This window comes from Saccopteryx leptura, chromosome 7 (assembly GCF_036850995.1).
Source record: "Saccopteryx leptura isolate mSacLep1 chromosome 7, mSacLep1_pri_phased_curated, whole genome shotgun sequence".
Taxonomy (NCBI): domain Eukaryota; kingdom Metazoa; phylum Chordata; class Mammalia; order Chiroptera; family Emballonuridae; genus Saccopteryx; species Saccopteryx leptura.
Window position 1 is genome coordinate 115,156,860 of NC_089509.1, and position 21,980 is coordinate 115,178,839.

General features: G+C 52.2%; 1 protein-coding gene across 3 annotated transcripts in view; it reads right to left on the reverse strand.

Annotated features, from left to right (window-relative positions):
• NGEF (neuronal guanine nucleotide exchange factor) overlaps positions 1-21,980 on the reverse strand; it is a 94,151-nt gene that overhangs the window by 16,052 nt on the left and 56,119 nt on the right. For 2 of the 3 annotated variants that reach the window (XM_066344989.1, XM_066344988.1), the window contains exons 4-5: positions 12,569-12,711; positions 7,189-7,493 (exon numbers count right to left, since the gene is read on the reverse strand). In XM_066344989.1, the coding sequence (XP_066201086.1) occupies positions 7,189-7,493; positions 12,569-12,711 (448 nt within the window). Of the gene's footprint in view, positions 1-7,188; positions 7,494-12,568; positions 12,712-13,395; positions 13,667-21,980 lie in introns of those variants that run through there. The other variant, XM_066344990.1, reaches the window with a different exon arrangement.

Genomic DNA, 21,980 nt, shown 5'->3' on the forward strand with positions numbered 1-21,980 from the left:
ACTCACTCACCCATTCGCTCACTCCCTCACTCACTCACTCACTCCCTCACTCACTCACCCATTCACTCTCCCATTCGCTCACTCACCCATTCGCTCACTCACTCATTCACTCACTCACTCACTCACTCACCCATTCACTCATTCACTCACTCACTCACCCATTCACTCACTCACTCACTCATTCACTCACCCATTCACTCACTCATTCACTCACTCACTCATTCACTCTCCCATTCGCTCACTCACCCATTCGCTCACTCACTCACTCATTCACTCACTCACTCACTCATTCACTCACCATTCACTTACTCCCTGACTCACTCACTCACTCATTCACTCACTCACTCACTCACTCACTCATTCACTCACTCACTCACTCACTCATTCACTCTCCCATTCGCTCACTCACCCATTCACTCACTCACTGATTCACTCACTCACTCATTCACTCACTCATTCACTCACTCACCCATTCACTTACTCCCTGACTCACTCACTCACTCACTCACTAACTGTTCCACAAACGCTCACTGAGCGCTGCTGGGCAAGGCACCGGCATTCAGCGGTGAACACGGCGTACTCCCTGCGGCCACCGAAGTTGACATCCCAGGGGCATGGGGACAGGACAGACAGGAGGACAAGGCACCAGGGCAGCTGGCAGGATGCTGTGGCGCTGACGGGAAGAGGTATGTGTGAGTGTGAGTGTGTGTGTGTGTGTGTGTGTGTGTGAGTGTGAGTGTGTGTGAGTGTGAGTGTGTGTGCGTGTGTGTGTGTGTGTGTTACTGCAGGGAAGCCCTCCCTCACGAACCAGAACCTACACCCCAGGCCACAGAGCCCTCTGTCCTCGCCAGCGGGCTCGCGCCTCTCCACTGGGCGCACACAGGGCCACGTGCTCCGGGGAACACTCAAACCGACCCGCCTGGTATGAACCACGCTCCGTCTCCCAGGCGCGCTCTCAGTGCCCCCTTTGTTAGAGAGCTATCGATAATCACGTGACTCCTGGCGTTTGCCTCTCGGCGACGACTAAGCCCACTCCCATGCAGTCTTTGAAAAAGGTAAGATCCTAAGTGTTACTGGATTGCAGGTCAACTCAGGTCTCTTCAGAAGGGTCAGTCCAGGTGGCTGTGCAGTCAGTGGGCGCTGTGGCGGGCCTGGGGCCCACCACGAGCCGTGGAGCCTCAGAGCGTCCAAGGCCTTGGCCTTGGGGTTCACCAGACCTCTGCCACGAGTGAAAGTTGTTTCATCTGCTAAGCCTCAAGTTTCCGTGTGTGCAAAATGGGAATAGTCCCCGGGAAGCGCTCAGCCTGGAGCCGGCCCACCCACAGCAACTGCAGCTGTGTGGGGTCATTACCAAACTGACCTCTGGGGCACTGCCTTCACAGGACCACACTTCATGAATGGTGCTCCGGCCAGAGGGGTCCTGGAGGGCCTGTCCCAGGCGGTGACATTGGGGCTGAGTACCAAAGTGCGGCAAGGAAGCCCATTCCGGGGCACCCACGCGGGGAAGGGTGAGGGTGAGGGCTCCGGGAGGAGGTGGCGAGTGAGGACAGTGGGACGGCCCAGGTCCCTGGAGGGACAACAGGCTGCCGGTGACACGTGGAGCCCATCCCCTCTGCCGGTCAGCTGCGTGGGCCAGAACCACGCCGCCTTGTGTTCGCCAGGCCGCGGAGGGCGGCCGCCCGGGCTCAGAATGTGTTGAACCAGAAGCCACGCCCCCCCCCACAGCCCTCCACCACCTCGGGAGGCACTGGAACATATTTTTCTCAGTAAATTTAGATTTTTCTTCCAAGGAAACCACACGTTAGAGAAATCACTGGCACTCCAGCTGGGCCGTCACCACACCATCTCAGAGGGGCCACCGGGTAGGTGAGCGCCTCCCCATCCTGGGGGGACCCAGACTCCTGAGACTGCGGACCCCAGGCCTGCACCACACCCACCACACGGGAGGCACCCCAGAGATGCGCAGGGCCAGGACCCCCCACACACACACCCCAGGAGCTGCTTGGGGTTCAGTGGCCTCCGGCGGCCTCGGGACTGGGGTGGCCCTGAGCCGGGCACCCCCCCCCGGATCACCCTTTGGAGCAATGCATTTGAAGAAACCAAGGGGACCCCGGCCCGTGTGCCTGGGGACGAAGGAGGGAGCGGAGGCGAGGCCAGTCCAGAGCGGGGCGCACACACTGCTTCCGACCAGGGCCGGCTGGACACCAGCCCCACTGCACCCCGCTCTTCCTGCACATCCCCGGGCACAGCCCCGGAACCGCCTGGGACCCGGCACAGCGCAGCTCGGGTCGGGTTTCTCTGTGCGACCTGGGTCCTCGCTGTCCCGGCCAGGCCTGCTCACTGCCCCCGTCCTCCTCCGCACCGGGCTCTGACTTCCCCGCGAGTGCTGACCAGTCCTCCCTTCCTCCAGCATCAGCAAAGCTCAAGGCTGGACCGTGCTCTCCACCCTCGCCTCCCTCTCCCAGTTCAGGCTCCTCTGGGGACGCCCACGGGGCGCTTTTGATCTTGACATGGATTGTTCCCGGCCTCCTCGCTGTGAATGACATACTGCCGTCTGTGACATTATGATGTTGTGGTTCAGCGTGAGTCAGCGGGGCGACCTCTGTGGGGGTCGAGGACAGAGGTGGGCAGGCCGGGAACGGAACTGGAGGTGCATGTCATCGCCCTCCTGCTGTTTTTGTCGGCTGTGTCGTCAGCACAGTCAAGAACCAAAATCACACCCCGTCACTTCCTCAAGGGTCCTGGGCCCTTCCCGGGACTGGATGTCTGAGGTGGCTGGTCTGAGCTCCCACTGAAGTGGATGAATGGGGTAGAAGTCAGGGAGCCTGTGTCCCCCCACTTGCTGCGGACTGAACTGTGTTCCCCCAAATCACCCGGCAAAGCCCTGGCCCCCAATGTGACTGCATTTGGAGATGAGGACCTTGAAGGGGTAATTAAGGTGAAGTGAGGGCATAAGGATGGCGCCCTGACCCAACCTGACTGGTGTCCTTGTAAGAAGCGGAAGGGACACGGGAACGGCCACGTGGGACCACAGTGAGAAGGTGGCCATCCGCAAGCCAAGGACCCCATCCTGTTGGCACCTCGGTCTTGGACTTCCAGCCCCCAGCGCTGGGAGAGATAAATGTCTGTCGTGCACTCCCCGGTCTGAGGTGTTCTGTCATAACAGCTAAGGCACCCCCTGCTGTCTCCCCCAGCTGCAACGCCTCTGTTCCCACGGCCTCCGTTATCCGTCCGCCCAGATCGAGGCCTGGAGGGTGACTCGGAAGGCCCCCCCTGACACAGGACACACACCTCTCAGGGACCTGGGCAGAGCTGCCTAGGACCAGGGTCAAGAGAAAGAGAAGTTCTCTACTGTGGCCCCTTGTGGAACTGGGGAGGCTTGGACCAGACTGGTGACTCTCCCCCAGAATTGTATAAAACAGCGCGTGCTGCTTCCAAAAAATTACGCTAGTGGGGGGGGGGGGAGGCTAGTTTGCAAAACCTGCTTGTTACTGAGCAAAGGCCCAACGTGTATAGAAACCAACTCCGTGGCGCTGGCCTTGGAGAAAAGAAAAAGCTTGTATGGCAAAGTCAACCGAGCAAGGAGACAGGTAGCAAGGCTCACATCTGTCTCCGGGCCGAGGGTTTTGGGGTGACATTTACAGGAAGGCGTGTGGGACGTTCTGCATGTTCTATAGTTACGCGATTTCAGCATAAGGAGAGCTTAGCGGTTGGCTTCCCCTGCCTGTGTGCACAACCACTATGTTACATCTCCTCTCCTACCCCACAATGCAGGAGAAAAACACGAGGGTCATATACCAAAGTTAATATCCAGATGCATAAAAAGCTATCAACCAAGAAGACAATTATAAACAGCCCAAGAGAAAAAAAAGGCAAAGACTAGAATGGCGATTCGCAGACACAGAAACGAGAACAGTCCATCCACATGACAAGATGCTCAATTTCCAAGTCACCAGGACAGGCAAGCTAAAACAAGGTAAGACTTTTTCAACAGACAGATGTGAGCGGAAATGAAGAAGTCTGCTAACGGGGCTGTGTGAGAATCACCTCCCCGCTGCTGGAGCCCCGGGAAACGTGCCTTTCTGAATGGCCGTCTGGCAGGGTCCCACACCACTTCACCTTTGACCAGCAATTCTACTCCTAGCCGTCTGGCCGACAGCAATGGTCTCACAATGAGCACAGGGATGCACAGACGCAGACGTCCTCCGAACCGAGATCCACAAGCCAGTGTTCTAAGTTCACCTGCACCTTTTCCTGCAAAGCCCGGGGTAAGGGGGTGGGATGGGGGGTTCGCTGAGCACTGGGGCAGCAGGCCCCTCCCCCAGGCCATCTGCATACCTTTCCCTCTACTGCCTCAGTCCCTGTGTTCGTTCTTCAACTTATTCAAGCCAGTTGTGCTTGTTATACACATAAGTCCTTGCGTGTTAGCAACTCAAGCACTTTCAGTGCAGAGGGAGCTGTTTTCAGAGAAACCAAGGTGAAACTTGTAAGAGTCCAGTAAAGGCTAAGTCAGTCCAGGAAGTGTTCTTGCTAGACACCAAAATCACAATCAAACTGCTGCTGAGTCAGGTGAACAGGAGTAAGAACGCAGGAGAAAACATCACAGGGATCTCGAAGGATTTGGCACTTAAGACTCTTCAAAAGCATCAGAACACTAAACTGAGACGGTGCATTGTGACTGCGTCAGAAGAGACGATGGAGGCAAGGACGCCTCCAGCCCTCCAAGGAGAACCCGGGGACCAGGGAAAGGCCCAGGCACATTCTCTGGTTTGCAGTTTTAAAAAACAATTTGAAAACCTATTAACCAGTTGCTCATTTAATTTGGCAACACTTAAAAGTTAAGGGATACTTTTCACAATATGAAGTGACTCCTTGCCCCCTGGGGTAACTTTCCTTGTCCTGAATTCTGCTCTGGCAATCGAGTGGGTTTGGTTTTCTGACCAAGTGGTGAATGTCTGTCCTTCAGAGGAGTGTATAAGCGATGGACATTTACCGTTACAACTGACATGCTGGCCGTGAATTCTGCCACCTTGTTTGTGCTTTCTGCTTATGTTCTTCTTCTCTGGGTGCCTCTCAGTGTGGCAGGGGCCCTGCTTTCTCTGCCTGTAGCTTTGCTGATGTTGTAGAAGGTTTCTATCATGTTGTAAGTGCTGTTAAGATTTATCCCAGCCCTGGCCAGTGGCTCAGTGGATAGAGCATCGGCCTGGCATCTGGACGTCCTGGGTTTGATTTCTAGTCAGGGCACATCTGCTTCTCTCTCCCTCTCTCTCCCCCTTCTCTTCCTCTTCCCCTTCTGCAGCCAGTGGCTCTGGGTGCTGAGGATAGCTCTGTTGGAGCTCATCAGCCTCAGTCACTAAAAATAGCTTGGAACTTGAGCATTGGCCCCAGATGGGGGTTTCCAGGTAGATCTCGGTCGGGGTGCACACAGGAGTCTGCCTCACTATCTCCCCTCCTGTCACCTAAAAAAAATAAAAAATAAAAAAGTTCTCTCTAAGCTTTCCAAAGTACTTAAAACCTTCATCTCTCTAACTATCAAGGCGAACAATAAGTATCCCTCTCCCCCAACTGGTCTCTCTTTCTTGTTCTGAGGACCAAAAGAAAGTTAAAAAGGCCCCATAGTGGTAATAGTGTGTAAAAAAAAAAAAAAAAAGCCGAAAGCAAGAGTATATAGTTCCTTCCCGGAGAAAGTCAGAGTGAGGGTGGCTGGAGGAGCCGCGGGTCTCTCAAGCCAGAGGGGTGGCCACTGCGGGGGCTTCTGCAGGGCTTCCGGCACCTTCCACGTGGCTGCTTTCCGTGGGCAAAGCCTGGTGGGCTCTGCTCTGTCCAGCTCCACCTGCCTCCGCGGAGATGCCCCGCCCCCTGCCCCAACCACGCGTCTTCCTTTCTGGTGGAGACCAAGACGAGCCATCATTTACATCAGATGTTTCATATGAAGCTCTCAGTGAGCGTTGACGAATCGCTGCTCACGGCCGCAGGGATGTCAAGGTTTAAATCATCGTCTCCTGATTTTACCGGGCAGGACACAGGTGAACCGCAGGCGGCCCTTCGCAAGTCCGCTTATCAGGCTCCCCCGAGGGGCCGGAGCGCTGAGCAGCAGCCCGGGTCTGAGTCAGACGCCCCCGTCAGGGAGCCTTCTCGGTCCCGTCACCGACTGTGCCCCCAGTTTGGGTTTGCCTTTTACATAAACGAGAGGAGCAAATGTGTCCACGCCCCTGGCGCAGGAGCAAGGAACGGGGGTTCAAGAAGGCAGACGAGCTGGTGTCACCACGGCGACTAGCCTAGCCGGGGTTCAAGAGAGCTGGTGAGTGGGGAGGGGCGAGAGGACAGGGTGGACGGGATGTGGATTGAACGAGCTGGGGAAACCCAATCTCTTCATTTCCCCCTGTGGTACCCACTTCTTAAGTGTCGCAGTGGACACACACTGGCACGCTCAGCATCTCTCTCCTCACTGTGGACCACGCTCTGGTCTCCCTAGTCCACAGATGTCCCCTCTGTGCCCAGAGACTATTCATTGTGCAAGTAAAACCAACACGGAAATGTCTTAGCTCCTTGCTCCTGTCAGTGCTCACTTGTGATTGATTATTTCTGCCTGCCCCCCACCAACCAGGAGGCACCTCCGGCGATGCCTCAGCCTCAAGGGATGACGGGATGGGGACAGAGGGACAGGCAGCCTGCCTGGACCATCAAGTGACAGGGCAGAGACGCAGGTCCCAGATTCCTGCGCCAGTTCAAGAGGGGGTGGGCACGCCCAGGGCTTGCTTTCAGAGCCTCCGTTCACCCGAGGTTCAAGCGACCGCACGGTGAGGTTGTGGCGTGAGACTGAGTGAGAAGCAATGTGCTGGCCAGCTAGACAGACAGACGGACGGACAGGAGGGATTTCACAGTCACCGTTCGCTCCGCACTGCCTAGCGCATCAGTGGTCCCGGGCGCCAGGAAGTACCTAACAATAACAGCGAAGGCAGTCTTGCCCACTAAGGAAACCACTCTGCTGAGAACGCTCGATGGTGGGGCTGAGCTATCCGATCCTAGACGGTAACGAGATATTTTTTGTCGCCTGTGAGAGAAGTGCATTTCCCTGCAGTTGTTGGACGGATGAACCCCGCTAGTAATTCTCAGGGTGGCCTGCCGGGCAGCCTCACGCCACAGTGGTTAACGCACGGCCAGAGGCCCCAGCCCCTGCGCCCTTACCTCCTGCAGCCTGACCTCCTCGGGCTGGAGGATGTCCAGCACCCCGCTGCTCTGGATCTCCGGGAGGTCCTGCCAGAGGTTGAACCTCGAGTGCGGGTTGCTGAGCAGGCAGATCTGGGGCAGAGCCTTCCTCTCGGGGGGGCTTGCGGGCTCCTCCAGCTCCTCTTCCTCCTCCTCCTCTTCCTCTGGCGTCTCCTCGCCGCCTGGGGAGCCGCGGTCACCGTCTTGTATTTCTGCATCCTGTTGCCTCCTGGTTTCAATTTCCTGGAGAGTTGATTTATCTCGGTATTCCTGATACAGGAGCCCTGAAATCAAATAGAATTGGAATGAGGAACAGAAAAGAAAAGAAAAAAAAAGATTTCTGATGAAGATCTCTCCGAAATCACTTAGTCAAGGCTCTGTCCTCTTACCAAGGGCGAGGGCGCCAGGAATAGGCCCAGACAGCCGGACCTGCGAGGGGCTCTAGCCCAGATCAACCACCACCCTGTCTTCACTTCCTGGGCAGGATCAGCCGCAGAAGTTTTTTTTCAAGGAAGAATGGAGAAAGCCCTGCACTGATTTAACACCTAGCTACAGAAGTACATACATGCTTTCCCCACACATGCTCGGCAAGCAACGAGAAGCAGCAACTTGTTGTGTGAACAGCCAATGTGTGTGCAGAGCGGATGGAACCATCCCAACACGGTGCTTTCACGCCCTTAAACTCTCCCATATTAAAACTCAAGGACGTTCAGCTGTGAACAGGGAGTAGTTGTAAATCCTCATTCTGAAGGAAAGAAAAAACACACCCCAACATTTCATCAGCCTTAGAATTCAAAAGGGAAACATTCCGTGTTTGCTTTTACCATTTCAGACTTGCTTCCCTGACCAATTGTACTGGAAATGAATGCATTCTAAGTCTCCAAGGAGATTTGGGGGTGCCTGTGAATCAGCACAGCGGCAGCACCTCCTCCATGGGGAAAAGCCCATTTCAGACATCCTGGCTGCGGGGTGGGGCGGGGCGGGGTGGAGTAGAGGGGCGGGGCGGAGGGGCTGTCTTCTCCCAGGAGCGGCAGAAAGCTTCAGCGCTGAGGAGGGCTCCAGCCCAGGGAGAGGGGATGGGGATGGGGAGGAGAACCTGGAATCCTGCCTGGGAGGCTGGGAGGGGGAGCCTCAGGCTCCAAGGTCCTGACGGCCTGTTGTGCCCTGGAGGTGGCAATCCATCCTGTGGGCAAGAGGGAGGCCCCAGGAGACGGCAGGCAAGCAGCTCTGGTCTCTGTTTTAGGTGGCCCACAGACAGGAAGACGGAAGCTGTGTCAGCTCCCCAGGAGAATGATGAGGAACTGGAGGCCTGGGCTGCAGTGGGGCTGGCGGGGTGGAGCACCTGCCACAGGAGACAGGGATAAGGTGGGAGGCTGGTCCCAGTGATTGGCAGATGCTGCTGGGTTAGGAAAGACATCCAGGGGACCAGCTCGGCAATGAGGTTGGTGGGCCCCGTTTAAGGAGATGAGGAACACAGGGGGAGGGTCTGCCTGGGGGAGGGGTGTGGGGGAGCCAGGAGACAGCTGAGGGGCACCTAGGTGGAGAAGTCCAGTGGGAAGCTGGACACACTGACCAGGAGAGCGGTCAGGACCCTTGATATGTCTGTCTATAAAACAAAAATGATTCTCCCAGGAAAGTTCCGGTAGGGATAAAGGTGCCTCTTATAATGCAGTACAAACGTTGGCTAGTATGCCTTCTTTTTCTCATTGTGAAATATATCTCAACAGTAGTAAAAGGCAGAAAAGAAAACTAACTTTGACATCCTGGATGTGGCCGGATAAACCATATTTATAAACAGGAACCCAATAAACCCACCCTCTGGATTTAATGAGTTGACTTCCTATACTCCATGACACTAAATTATAAAGCCTTTATGCAAAGTATAGAATTTACTGAAAAAATTAAGAGCCTGTGATTTTACAAGGTTACAATCCAGCAGAATACAACACGGAGTTAATCTGACTAAAGGAATGAAAAGGAAAACCAAGTCTACACTAAATGCAATCCAGACTGAAGGTCTATAAAGACGGAGGTTTGATGCCACTACGTAAACTGGTTCGGTCATTAGCGTAAGATCTCTATTGTTGTCGACGTTAAACCTATTATTCTGTGATTCTGATCACTGTGTTTATGGAGATTGAAAGCAACCAGGTTCCTGCAGTTGACTTGGAATCACTTTTCAACACAGTGCCTCCCCCCACATAGTAGGTACATAAATATTTGTTGAATTGAACACCTTTTAAAAGTGCGGTTTCCAAGCTTCACAAAAGTGTCTAATTTGGCATCTCTTTGAAGGTTAAAAAAAAAAAAATACGTCTCAGGTACGCTACCATTGGCAAGTCATGGGTAAAAACTACCTCCAATAGCATATGCTGAAAAAAAAAAAAAGGACAGAAATAGCAGTGTGGGTAGTTGGATTCAAAATATTATTTCTGAAATCACGTTGTGGCAGACACTGTGGGCTGCCTCTCCTTTGTCCCCTCACACCCCTTCTTCCTCGCTGACAGGGCGGGGTTTGTTTCGGTGCTGACCCCTCTCTGTGCTCAGAGAAGTGGGTGAATGTTGACTGATCAAAACTTTCTGTGATAGTTCCCTTCCCCTTGCCATTGGTGGGTTCAGACGTAAGCTTGTGACACAACCTGGCTGAAAGTAAAGGGAATGGCTTCTTAAAAAAGATGTCCCTCCCAACAGACAGTTGAAGACAGACTGTCCTTTTTTGCTTTTACACGTGGCTGCTTGAGGATGTGATGTCTGGAGCTGTGGCAGCCATCTTTTGACACGAAGCCCAAATACTGAGAAGGGAACAGGAAAAGGAGCTTGGAGATTGCTTGGCCAAGTTAATCAACTGCAGAACATCCTACCCCTGGACTCATTAACTGAGATAGAACACTTTCATTGTTTAAGGTCATTTTTTTTTTTTTTTTTTTTTTGCTAACTATTCTGTTACTTTCAACCAAAGACTCCCAATATAAGTTATTTTAGAGTTTTGTAAAAACTTCATTATTTCTTTTTGAAGTGTTTAAAATACGAATTTAAACACCAGTTTTCCTAGAGTTATGGTGATTACACAGAGTGAGCTGACAGACACACTGTGTACCCATGTTTCATAACCTGTTCAATTTTTATTAGCTTTAAAATTCAGATTACACTAGAAATAGCGTACTTTTCCCGACAAGGAACCATGGTGTATGATTAAAATTTCTGTACTCGCTGTCCTGTTTAAAGCATGGTGCTTTCCTATTTTACGTTTTGTACATTCAGCAAGCACAACTTTTTATGGAAATTAACTTTACCTATAAAAACCTGCACCTGGTATTACATCCACGCAGAGTTACAAGGCTCGGTTCTCGTCTCCCCTAAACAAAATCATCCAGACGAGGCTGTCGGTGCGGCCCTGCAAAGGAGGGGAAGTTCCCAGCGCTTCCTGCCAAAGCCTCTGGAGTCATTCAGAATCTCACTGGCTCAACGGAATAACTTGACTCTTTGAATACTAAACAGAAAGGTCTAAAGGACAGGAAACCCTCTTATTTAGTTAGTTAGTTATTTTTCACTGCACATCTTCTGTGTGCCACGTACACACACATGCAAACGCAGGGTCTCAGGGTCCGCCGTCTGTAATGACCCTTGTCTACCCTATTGTGCATAATCCTGGTATAATTCTAATTCTGTCTTGGCCTCTGTGGGAGCCACTGCAAAATCCAACACAGTGGTCTGCACAAAGTCCACTGAGTTCATTCCACTTCCCTACAACCCCCCCCCCCCCCCCCCCAGTTACACTGTGTCTTTAGGAACCGGCTGTCCTTTCCTGAAACCTGGTGAAGAACTCACTTCATTCACAGCGAAAAGCAGGTAGGGCTGGTGTAGGTATCTGCTTAGTACAGGCCTCCAGTCTAGGTGAGAAGGAGGCGGCAACAGCTCTGTTCAACACGTGCTGAGCGCCTACTATGGGTCCAGCCCAGACGCCAGGAACAGACAGTCACCATTATACCAGCAGAGAGTGGCAGGGAGCCTGAACATCAGCCTCTCCTTGTCTAGCACACGAGGAAACTGAGGGCCCGGCTGAGCAGGCACCAGAGCTCAGGGCCCCTGACTCCCAGCTTGTGGCACTGGCCCGACAGGTCCAGCCATCTCCGGGAGAGGACTCTCCGCATACCGTATTGCAGGGGAGCCTCTCCCCACCCAGCCCCACCCAGCCCCACCCGCGTCTCCTTCCCGGGCATGGCACTGATCTTGGCCAAAGAGGATCCCTTTCCAGAGTGTGGGAGTCGAAGCTTCCAGGCAGAGGTGGCCCTCCTCATTAGGAAGGACAATGTGGCAGGGAGGTGGGAGGAAGGCCTTTTCAGGAGCCTGTTCTCAGATCTGCCTGCCGGCCCCTCTCCACTCCCCCAGCAAACAAAGGGGAAAGCTGCCGCCAAGGTCCCCACCGGGCCTGACAGTCGGGGCCTGCTGGAAACAGTATTCCTGGAATGAGCAGTGTGGCAGCCTGCAGTGAGCGCTCAGGGCTCTGCGGGGCTCAGGGCTCAGTTCGGAAAAACCCCTGCCAGGGAAGAGTGGGCCGTCCCCAGCGTCTCCCAAAGGCAGGGTCTTCCGGGGCAACGGATGCTCCCTTTCCACTCGAGACACTTCATGTCTGCCTGAGCATTTGGGATGGAGGACAATAATGACGTTTAGGGAAGAAAATTTCCGAACCTGGAATTTCAATTGGGCAAAAGGACTGTCTGCTGCTTCCATGACACTGAAGAAGAAAAAAGATTTTCTAAGCAGCTAGGTACCATTTCCTGAGTGACGGAACTCACATGATGAGAACTAGTGTGATGTCATTAGCAATTTTTTACTTTTAAATGCAAGCGCTTGTTATTCGTGGGGCGCCTTCTCAACCCACTTGCTGCATTCGCGGGCCTCAGCTGCAGCTGTGCAGAGCCGGATGGGGTGCAGCTGCACCCCACACCTCCCTGCTGCATTCCTGGACAGGCAGGTGGAGCCATGCTTCCCTAACCCAGCGGCCTGGCGGGCGCCAGGGGCTCCCTGTTTCCTATCTACTTAACCTGCCCACTCCCACCCCGGCTGTGCCAAGTCTGCCACTGCCTCCTCTTCCTCAACGGGACCTGAGCCTGGTTCTCCCCAGACCCCCCTTTTACCTATACCCTCTCTTTCCAGACTCCTTCCTGGGGCTCTCTCCTGCATGGCCCACGGCACCTCAGCTCCGGTCTTTCCCGCAGAAGAGAGAAGGGGTCTGGGCTGGTAGACCTCTCCAGAGAGAGCAGGACAGAAATGCATCGCCCGGGCGGGGGTACCCCTCCGAGTCCACCAGGAGCCCACGTTTGGCCCCGTGAAGCCCGGCCGCCACCAGAGCACCCACCTATTTGTTCGATGAGGTTCCTCCAGGAGTCGGTGGGAATGGGGTGGATCATCTGCAGGGCCTCGGTTAGTGTGGTGGGGCTGTCTGCCAGCGCCGGGCACTCCTCGGGCGTGGCCCCATTTCCCGGTGTGGAGGACGACTGGCTGCCAGAGAGAGAAGCAAGGACAGGGCCGGTTATTTTTAAGCAACGACACACCTTGTCCAGCTGGCGAGAGGCAAGGCGCCCGGGACGTCCAGACGGAGCGCCCGCAGAGGCCGCCGCCCCTCCCGGCCAGGCGGGCCCCACAGGCCCCTTTTGTCACCGCACCAGGGCGCGACCGAGTGATTCATTCCCACACCAGCCCGCCCAAACCTTCATGTTTTCGGAGCTCGCGGGCAGCCATCGGAAACTTGGCGTGCACTGCCCGCTCCACGGCGCCACCCAGCCGCCCCGACGGGTCCCGCGGCCAGGGGCTCAGCCCGCGCCGCGCTCCCCACGGCGCCCCCCACCCAGCCCCTGCCCCCTTCGGGCTTGGGGTCCTCCAGTCCCAGGGCCCCGCTGCACAGAGACGGGGCTGCCGAGCGGGACGCACGATCCTGGGCGCCCGTGAGAGGGCGCGGGAGGCGGCCCGGGCAGGGACAGGGGCGTAGGCGGCCCGGAGCAGGGATTCGCCCCCACCCCCAGGCGGGCACTGGCCCTGCCCGGCAAGGGGCCGGTGGTGCCGTGAGGGGCGCGGGGGCCACCCGGGCATGGGCCGCGGGGGTCGCCCTTCGTGGCGGGGGACGCGAGCTGAGGCCAGAGGTGTGCGGGGACTGCGCGCAGAGTCTGGACCTCCGCTCGTTCTCACCTGCCAGGCAGGTGTCCCGTCGCCGAGTCGCGCGCGTCGCTCTCCGAGGTGGAGCTGTCGTGGTCCACGGCGCAGGCGGCGCTGAACGCAGCGGCCAGCAGCTCCATGGGGGCTGGGGGCCGTCGGGCTCTTGGCCCGGGTCAGGGGCGCGCTGGGAGCCCGGAGCAGGGCCGGGGGCGACGAGCCAGCTCCGATCAGGGTCGCAGCGCGCGCGGCTCGAGACGGAGCTGCTGCCGCTGCTGCCGCCGCCGCTACCAAGCGCTCCCGCAGGCGGGCGGGCGGGCGCGCGCTGGAGAATCCCGGGGTTGCCACGGCAACGGGAGAGGCGGGAGCGGCGAGCTTCGGCGGGGGCGAGGCTGGGCGGCGGCGGGGCGGGGAAGCCAGGGCCGGGAGAGACCCCGAACTCGAACTTGTGCGCGCCAGCTGCGCCTCCAGACCTCTGGCGGGGCGCGCACCTCCCTCTCCAGACAGGACCGCGCCTCGTCCGCCCCAGGAGACGGAGAGGGCAGGGCGCCGGGGGCCTGGCAAACTGCGCCCTTCTCCAACCACCCCTTCTTCGCAGCCTGGCCGGACCCCACCGGCTTGCCAGGCGAACTTGGAAGGTACAGGCTAGGTGACCTCTGCCCTGCGCTCCCTCCGCAGGGACGGTCCTTAGGAAACCTGCCTCTGCCGCTCCAGGCTCGGCCTCGGAGGAGTCGGTTCTTGCTCGAGATGCCGCTGTCTGCTGGAGTCAGAGCCAGAGGCTGGGGTCATGGAGAACCCCTGCACGCCCACTGCTGACCCTGACTAGGGAGACGGGGCCAGTTTAGAGGCCTCTTCCAGGCAATCCGCAGGCCCTGGCGGTCCAAGATGGGGATGGTGGAGCTGGAGGAGGAGAAACACAGTGTCCCCAAACCTACACCCGGTGTCGGCGGGGTCACATGGACTCTTGGAACCTGCACCTTCGTGTTAACGAGCTCAGTCCGCTTCTGGATACAGAAAGCAAGCAAAAAACAGGAGTGGAGTGGAGTGTGAGTGATCTTGTGTGACTCTGAAAGCTGGAGGGATTGTCACGTTGTCACCCCGTAGGACAGCTGGCACACTCCCCGTGGTCCGTCCTGAGGCTAGCCGCCTCGCTGGGCGCTGGAGACAGCCGCCTAGGGCCTGTGCCCGGGACACCTGGCGGTGGGGATCCGAGTGCAGAGCGCCACACATTCCACTCACAGAACATTTGTTAAAATGAACAAATTACTGGCTTTTGGATGCAGATACTGCTGGTGTGAGGGGCTTAGTTACTGCATACCGTATTTCCCCATGTATAAGATGCACCTTAATTTGGGGGCCCAAAATTTGAAAAAAAAAAATTATAGTGTTATTGAATACAAGTTTTATTCATCATAAAATTCATACAACTCCTCATCACTGTCAAAACTCCCATCCATTAGCTTGTCCTCATCTGTGTCTGATGACGAATCACTGTCTTCATATATTGCCTCATCCTCAGTTCCATCTACGACATTTGAAATGACACACTGCTGTATAAGACTCACCCAGTTTTTAGACCCCCGATTTTTTGGAAAAGGGTGCGCCTTATACACGGGGGAATGCAGTAGTTAGTAGGTGGCTTGAAAGGTTCCTTAGCCAGCTATCTAGAACATGGCAGTTGGGGTAGAAGAATTAGTTCCTCTAAGGGGCCAGAATAGACAAGTGCTATCTCCTCTTGCCCTTAAAGCCTCAGAACATCTTTGGGACAGCCATCTGGTCTCCTCTTTTCCCAAGCCAAGCCCGTCCCTTCCTTGATTCTCTCCACATTTCTCCAGACAACCCTCTCTTGAGGTCTGCATCTCCATCTGCTGGGTGGCATCAGCTCCTGGTGACGTTTACACTCCGGGGAACTCATGTCTCCCCGCCGCCACCCGCAGCCAAGCAGGAGGCCAGGCAGAAGGTGAGGGCTGACCTCCACTTCTCCTGTACATCCTGTCACCCCACACGTCAGTGCCTCCCTGAGTCCCCTGGGTCCCCAGTCCTTTAACACAGTAAGTACCCTGCTCCTTGGTGTTGGGACTCATCCCCACCCAGTTCCTTCTCTCTCTTTCCCCTTTCTAAACTAGAGGTCTGCTCTGGCCCCTCCCTTGCTTAACAACCTGCACAGGAGTGCCATCACTGGGGGGGGGGGGGGGGAGCCAGCCTCCAGGCACTGTGATGGTCTCTTCACCAGGCACCCTTTTCCTGCCAGCCTCCTCAGGCCACTGTCCTCGCTGGCTCTGAAGCTTTGGTTTCACACACGTTTCTGGACTCTGGGTTCTTTCAGCTGGGATACTGCTTCCGGGGTGAAGTCCTCACTCTTGGAGGTTGAGGACCACTGGGCGTCCCCCCAGGCCCTTGCCTCTGTGTAACCAGCAGCATTGCCTGGCACTGAGAGTCTCTGTGAATAGGGCTGCCCTTACCCTGAGCCCCGGGCTGCTCTGAGGGGCTGTCTCGCTCATCTCTCCCCAGGGTCTGAGGAAGAGCAGGCCCGGGCAATCACTGGGACCCGCTGCCTGGTGGGGCTCCACCACCCTGCAGTTGGAGGCAGCATTCAGCAAGGCTGTTACATTTACACTTTGCTGCACCAAAGGGGAAAAGAGTGATTTTTTTTTTTTTTAATCAGAAAATATTCAAGTGAAATCACATACAGGGGTAGGCAAAAGTAGGTTTATACCTGTTTGCATGGAAAGTAATACAATAATTAATAAATAATAATATAAGAATAAACTCCGTTTCGCCTACTCACAACTGTTAGTCAGCTGTCAGCGTTGAGGTGAGCATAATAAAACCTTCCAATTCAAAAATAAGCTAAAAATATCTTCCTAATTATAAAATCAGTTCAGAGAGTCACTGAGTTCTGAAGGAATATAACCTTCAGCTAAGTTTCCCATGCTCTGTTGTCCACCATATTTAGTGCTTAGCGGGCAGGAAATTACTAGTATCTCTGCTTAACTGCTGTTTTGTTCACCATATACTTTATTCACAAAATATAGATACATTTTTCAAAGATGCCTGATTAGCACATGGTAGGTGCTCTGTAAGTATTTGTTAAGGAATTAATGGTATGTTTTAAAAAAAATGTTTAATGTTAAAAAAAAAAAGCATCAACAGGTCAAAAGGGAGTCACTTTTGTTAAGTCATGGCACCAAAATGAACTTAGTAACTAACCTAATTAAAATATCAGACTTTCCCAGGAGTGGGATTTTAAATCAATCAACATTGAATTTCCTAGTTGGCACTAGTAGGGAGGTCATCTGCTTGATAAGACCCACTGTCTTCCCTAAGGGAAGGTGTCCTTGTCTGAAATAATCTACTCTTTTAATGTCTTAGTCCCGCCCTCTTCCTGCTGATTGAAAACAAAACAAAACAAAAAAACCCTTTGATTTGGTCCGACTCATCCTAGTACCCTTCTAGTTGCTAGCAGAGATGTTGCCTGATTCATGAATCACTTAATAAAGCCAATTAGATCTTAAAATATACTCAGTTGAGCTATGTTCTTGAACATATGTCATCTGATACATTTTAGCTAAAGATTTTTTATTTTTTTCCCTTCTGGTTTTAAAGGGTAAATATTGGGGGGGGGGGTGGATTCTTATTTATATAGCTACCTCAGCCTTTAGGCGTCCTCCTGTATGTTTATAAAAGGTTCCTTTATTCCAAGGAAGAATTGCTAGAAGCAGAAGGAAGCTGAGAAATGATCTGGTCTAACATGTTTATTGGATAGAAAAAGGAACAGAACCAGAGAGTTAAAATGACAACCCCAAGGTCACTCAGCTGGCTAATGGCAGATTTTGGAGGAATATGCCAGTGAGCCAAGACTATATTGTGTGGGATAAAGAACTGCACGTTTCTATTCAACTATTCTAAATATTTTTAGCATTACATGGCCTGCCAACAACAGACAATCAAGTGTTAAAACACATTTGTAGTTGTAAGTCCAGTAGGAAAAATGACTTGGGATTTTTTTTTTTTTGTATTGAGGAGATAATCCCCAAATATATATTATAAATATCTAGAAACAGTTGCTTAATAACTTTTAATTAACTATATCTTTCAAATCCATAGACACAGTTTATTTCTGTTACTCTCAAAAGACTTTTCCAGCCGCTTTGAAAATCAACAACTTGAAACCACAGAGTGCGGGATCATCAGTAATTCCCTGCAAGGCTCTAGCCTCGAGAGATCAATGGCCCCACAGTATCTGGGGAGACAGTTAGGAAGAGGACAAGACCTAACCTCTCTCACCGAAGCTCAAAGAAACCCAGAAACCCATATTTGGTAGATGCAAAGACTTCTCCCCAAGGAGGCTTTTCCAAAGTCGACTGTCCTATTGTGTGGTTGGGAGTGTTTTATTGAAGAGGTGGAGGAGGAGCTGGAGGTCTTTCCTTAGTTTTGATCATGAGGATAATTTGTAAAGGTGGGATTGTAACATGTTATGGAAATAAGTTAAAAGCACGACCAGGTTAGTCCTGTAGTTCTGTAGTAAAGCATTAATTTTACCCAAAGAGAAGCGTGGCCTTTGCCCTGGGCTCCTGGCCACCAGAATGTCATATCTGCTAAGAGTATCTTTGCTTACTGGGGGTCCTGGGGTCACACCAAAAAAGGTGGGGGTTTTGGGCCATGTGATAGTAGTTCAACCTGCAGAGGAGCTAATGACTAAGGTTAGCCAGCTGGGTGGTCATCCAGTTCTAGGTGATCCTACGCCAATAAAAACACTAAAGTTTCAGTGAATTTTCCTGGTTGGCAATATTGTCGCACATTGTTGCTAGGGAATGTATCACAGGGACAAGACAACTGGCAGCTTAGGGTAGACCCTCTCTGGACTCCGTCCTGCACCCATCTCTGCCCTTGGCTGGTTTCAGTGTGCCGCCTTTTCCTGTAATAAACTGTGACTGTGAGTATAACAGCTCTCAGGGAGTTCTGAGTTTTTCCAGGGAATTTCTGAACCTGAGGGTGGTCTTGGGGACTTCCCTTCCACCCATCCTGCCTTTTGCAATTGATGTCAGAACTGAAAGCGATCTTGTCTTCAAACACCTCTAGTGTGCGTTCGAGTACAGCCACCACATCCTCCCAACAGCCTTCCTTTTCTTGATAGCTTTTACTCTCCTTCAGTCTGTCCTAGACACAGGTGCCAAACAATTCTCCTCAAACATCTGATTCCGCATGCCTGCTGTCTGCAGTGACTCCCCAGGACCCTGCTGGTCACTCATTGCTCATGGGGTTCACGCACAGTGCAGGCCGGGGCTGCCCCTATGAAAGCCGGCAGCTCCCGTGGGCCCGCCCTCGGCTCACTCTCTGTTTCGTGGTTTCTCTCCCCAGTGGCCCTGGGATTCGGGCGGCAGCTATGTGGACGTCGTCTGTCTCTGCAGCCCCGGCACCCAGCGCCTCGGAGACATGGGGAGTATCAGGAATATTTGGTGAGTAGGTGCATACACGGAAGTTGGTAGGCATTATGTTGATGTGGACATGTCCCTGGTTTCGGTCTCTCTTCTACAGTCGTGAGTGTAGTGTCACATTGCCTTTGCTGTTAGGTCATGCTCTTCTTTGGTCAACGAAGATGTTTCTTTAGGTGGGCTCTTTGGAAACTAGCAGCTCCTAGGGTTGGGGCCTCAAGCTTAGGGGAGATCATTACGCCCTGTTACGGTGAGTCAAAAAATCCATTACAGCTTGATTCACCGCTTTGGTGTAGCGGGGAGTGTTTTTTTTTTTTTTGTGTGTGTGTGTGTGTGTATGTGTGTGTGTGTTTGACACAGTTGCTATGGTGGACAGTTGTTCTAGTTTTGGTTAAATAGGGAAAAGCTCTAAGGGAGGCGAAGACGCAGACCAATCTTTGTCTGGTTTAAGGAGACACCCTAGCGTTGGATAGGTTTCAGTGACAGGGGAAGCAGGCATTGAGATCTTCGGGCTTCCTTCTGAAGACTGAATATTGCTATGCTGAATACACCTAATTTTAGGATTAAAAATAAGTGGCCAAGTTTTGCTACACTTCTAGGCATGAGAAGCAGCCTAGATGATGTTGCTTGGTTAGTGAAATGTTGGAATTTCCAAAGCATCTGGATGGTTTATGTGTCCTTAGTAGTGTCATCAAAAAGCTGGGACAGCCCTGGCCGTGTAGCTCAGTTGGTATTATGTGCCAAGGGTGAGGGTTCAATCCCCAGTCAGGGCACAGATAAGAATCAACCAAGAGATGCTTAAATAAGTGGAACCACTTATGTTCTTCTTTCTCCATCTTCTCTCTCTAAAAACCAATCAATTAATTAAAAAAAAATTTTTTTTAAGGTTGAGACAAAAGGGTAGCCATACCTTCAATTATGAGATGAAGACAATTGTATGAACTTAATAGAAATGTACTCTCAAAACAGGTCCCCCAAATAACTCATGGGTAAAACACTATAATGGTTACGTGTTTATCTGAAACCGTGGGGAAGGAGAGAGAGCTTGGGCGGAGGTTTCTTTGGAGCACCTGTAACCAAGGAGCCTGGGACACATATGGCCCGTGGTTTTTGACTGTGTATGATGTCACGGGCTTTTGACTAACAGAAGCATCCCGAAATAAGGGGACCTGAGGAAAAATCTATTTTTGCAAGATAGGTTGAAGATGAAATGTGGAGAAAATGAAATACGGAGATGCCTGGGCACTTACAATCGACATTTGAGGCGTGGTCGTGGCAGTTCACATACTCTGAAGTTGGAACTAAACAGAAACCAATAACCCACTTTCTGTCCACTTAGCCTTATAATTTAAAATCACTTTGTAAACTATATAGTTAGATCTAATTTAGTCCTATATGTATCGAGTCCTAAAATGTAATCCACAAATAGAAAATATTATTTATTATTATTATTATTGAAGCCTGCATTTAGCACTAAAATACATTCATTATTGTAAATGGAGAATGTATATATATCCTTAACAGTTCATCAAATGTAGCAAAACTGTTTAAGGTATGAAATGAGAAAGAAAAAGTCCCATTCATAAACAAAGTCGATGTGAAGGAGGAACATGGGAGTTAAAATGAATAGCTAATAGTATTCACATATTGTCCCATGAAAATTGCATATGATAACTTTTCATTTCCTCCTGAAACAAATCCCTCACCCTTAACATCTAGTAGGAAGAATGTTCCTTGTTGAGTCACCAGAATGAAGCATTCAAGGGTTCAGAGACTCATGAAAAGACTCACGTGTCTCTGGTGGAGAGCAGTCACTTCACAAGAGCCATTAGAGACACAAACCAGGTGTCCCACAGTTCTGGGTCCTTGGCTGCCCACGGTAATGTTGATGAAAAGACCTATCTTCCCAGGAACTCAAAGCTTTTGACTACTATCCACATTTCTACTTTGAAGTCTCTGAGAAGGGAACTGGGGACTGCGATGTAGAAATTAGTGCCAAACAAATGAACGTTATCCTAAAGAGAAAGCCCGGATTTCAAAACCGCACCAGATACACAGCCATCAAATTGGTTTTAAAATGAACAGGCAGTTAGCCAAGGCTTGGGAACAGTCATTGGCCTCCAGGGATGGACGTGTGAATCAATACCTTTCTGGAGGGCCATGTGGACCACCTGTATCATAAATCTGCCGATATTCAGACCGCTGATGAAGAGATGCTGCTTCGAGGACTAGATCCTAACAAACTGTAAGAAGCCAGGTGAGAAAATTAGCTATGAGATTGACTATTATAGTGTTATTTATAATCGTGAACTATTAGGAGCACCCTCGCTGTGCAGCAATAGGAGATTGATTATTTAAATTATGACACAGCTCTAAAGTGGAGCATCATTAAAATGATGTTTAACGTATTAAAGAATCCGGAAAGATGTCTGTAACATATTGAATAGACAGGCCAGTTCCCAAATGAAATGGTCGTGTGATCTTATTTCATTTCTAAGTGATCTAATTTTGTTTGTAAATGGGCTTATCAAGATGGAAATTTAAACACACACACACATATTTGAAAAAGGACTGGAAGAATGATCAGCAAAAACATTTCTCAGTACTTGCCGTTGATTAGTGGGAACCTGAGGGAATTTCTTTTTTAACTCATATGTGTTTTAAAAAATTATAATAGGCCCTGGCTGGTTGGCTCAGCAGTGGAGCGTCGGCCTGGCGTGCGGGGGACCCGGGTTCGATTCCCGGCCAGGGCACATAGGGGAGGCACCCATCTGCTTCTCCACCCCCCCCTCCTTCCTCTCTGTCTCTCTCTTCCCCTCCCGCTGCCGAGGCTCCATTGGAGCGGAGATGGCCTGGGCGCTGGGGATGGCTCCTTGGCCTCTGCCCCAGGCGCTAGAGTGGCTCTGGTCGGGGCGGAGCGACGCCCCCGAGGGGCAGAGCATCGTCCCCTGGTGGGCAGAGCATCGCCCCTGGTGGGCATACCGGGTGGATCCCGGTCGGGCGCATGCGGGAGTCTGTCTGACTGTCTCTCCCCGTTTCCAGCTTCGGAAAAGTGCAAAGGAAAAAAAAAATTATAATAAATGTGTCACTTATGTAATAAAGGGGAGAAAGTTACTTCAAAAAACAACATCACTACCTTAATGTGTCTAAATTTAGAGCTGATACCAAAGCGTTCACATGACCGGA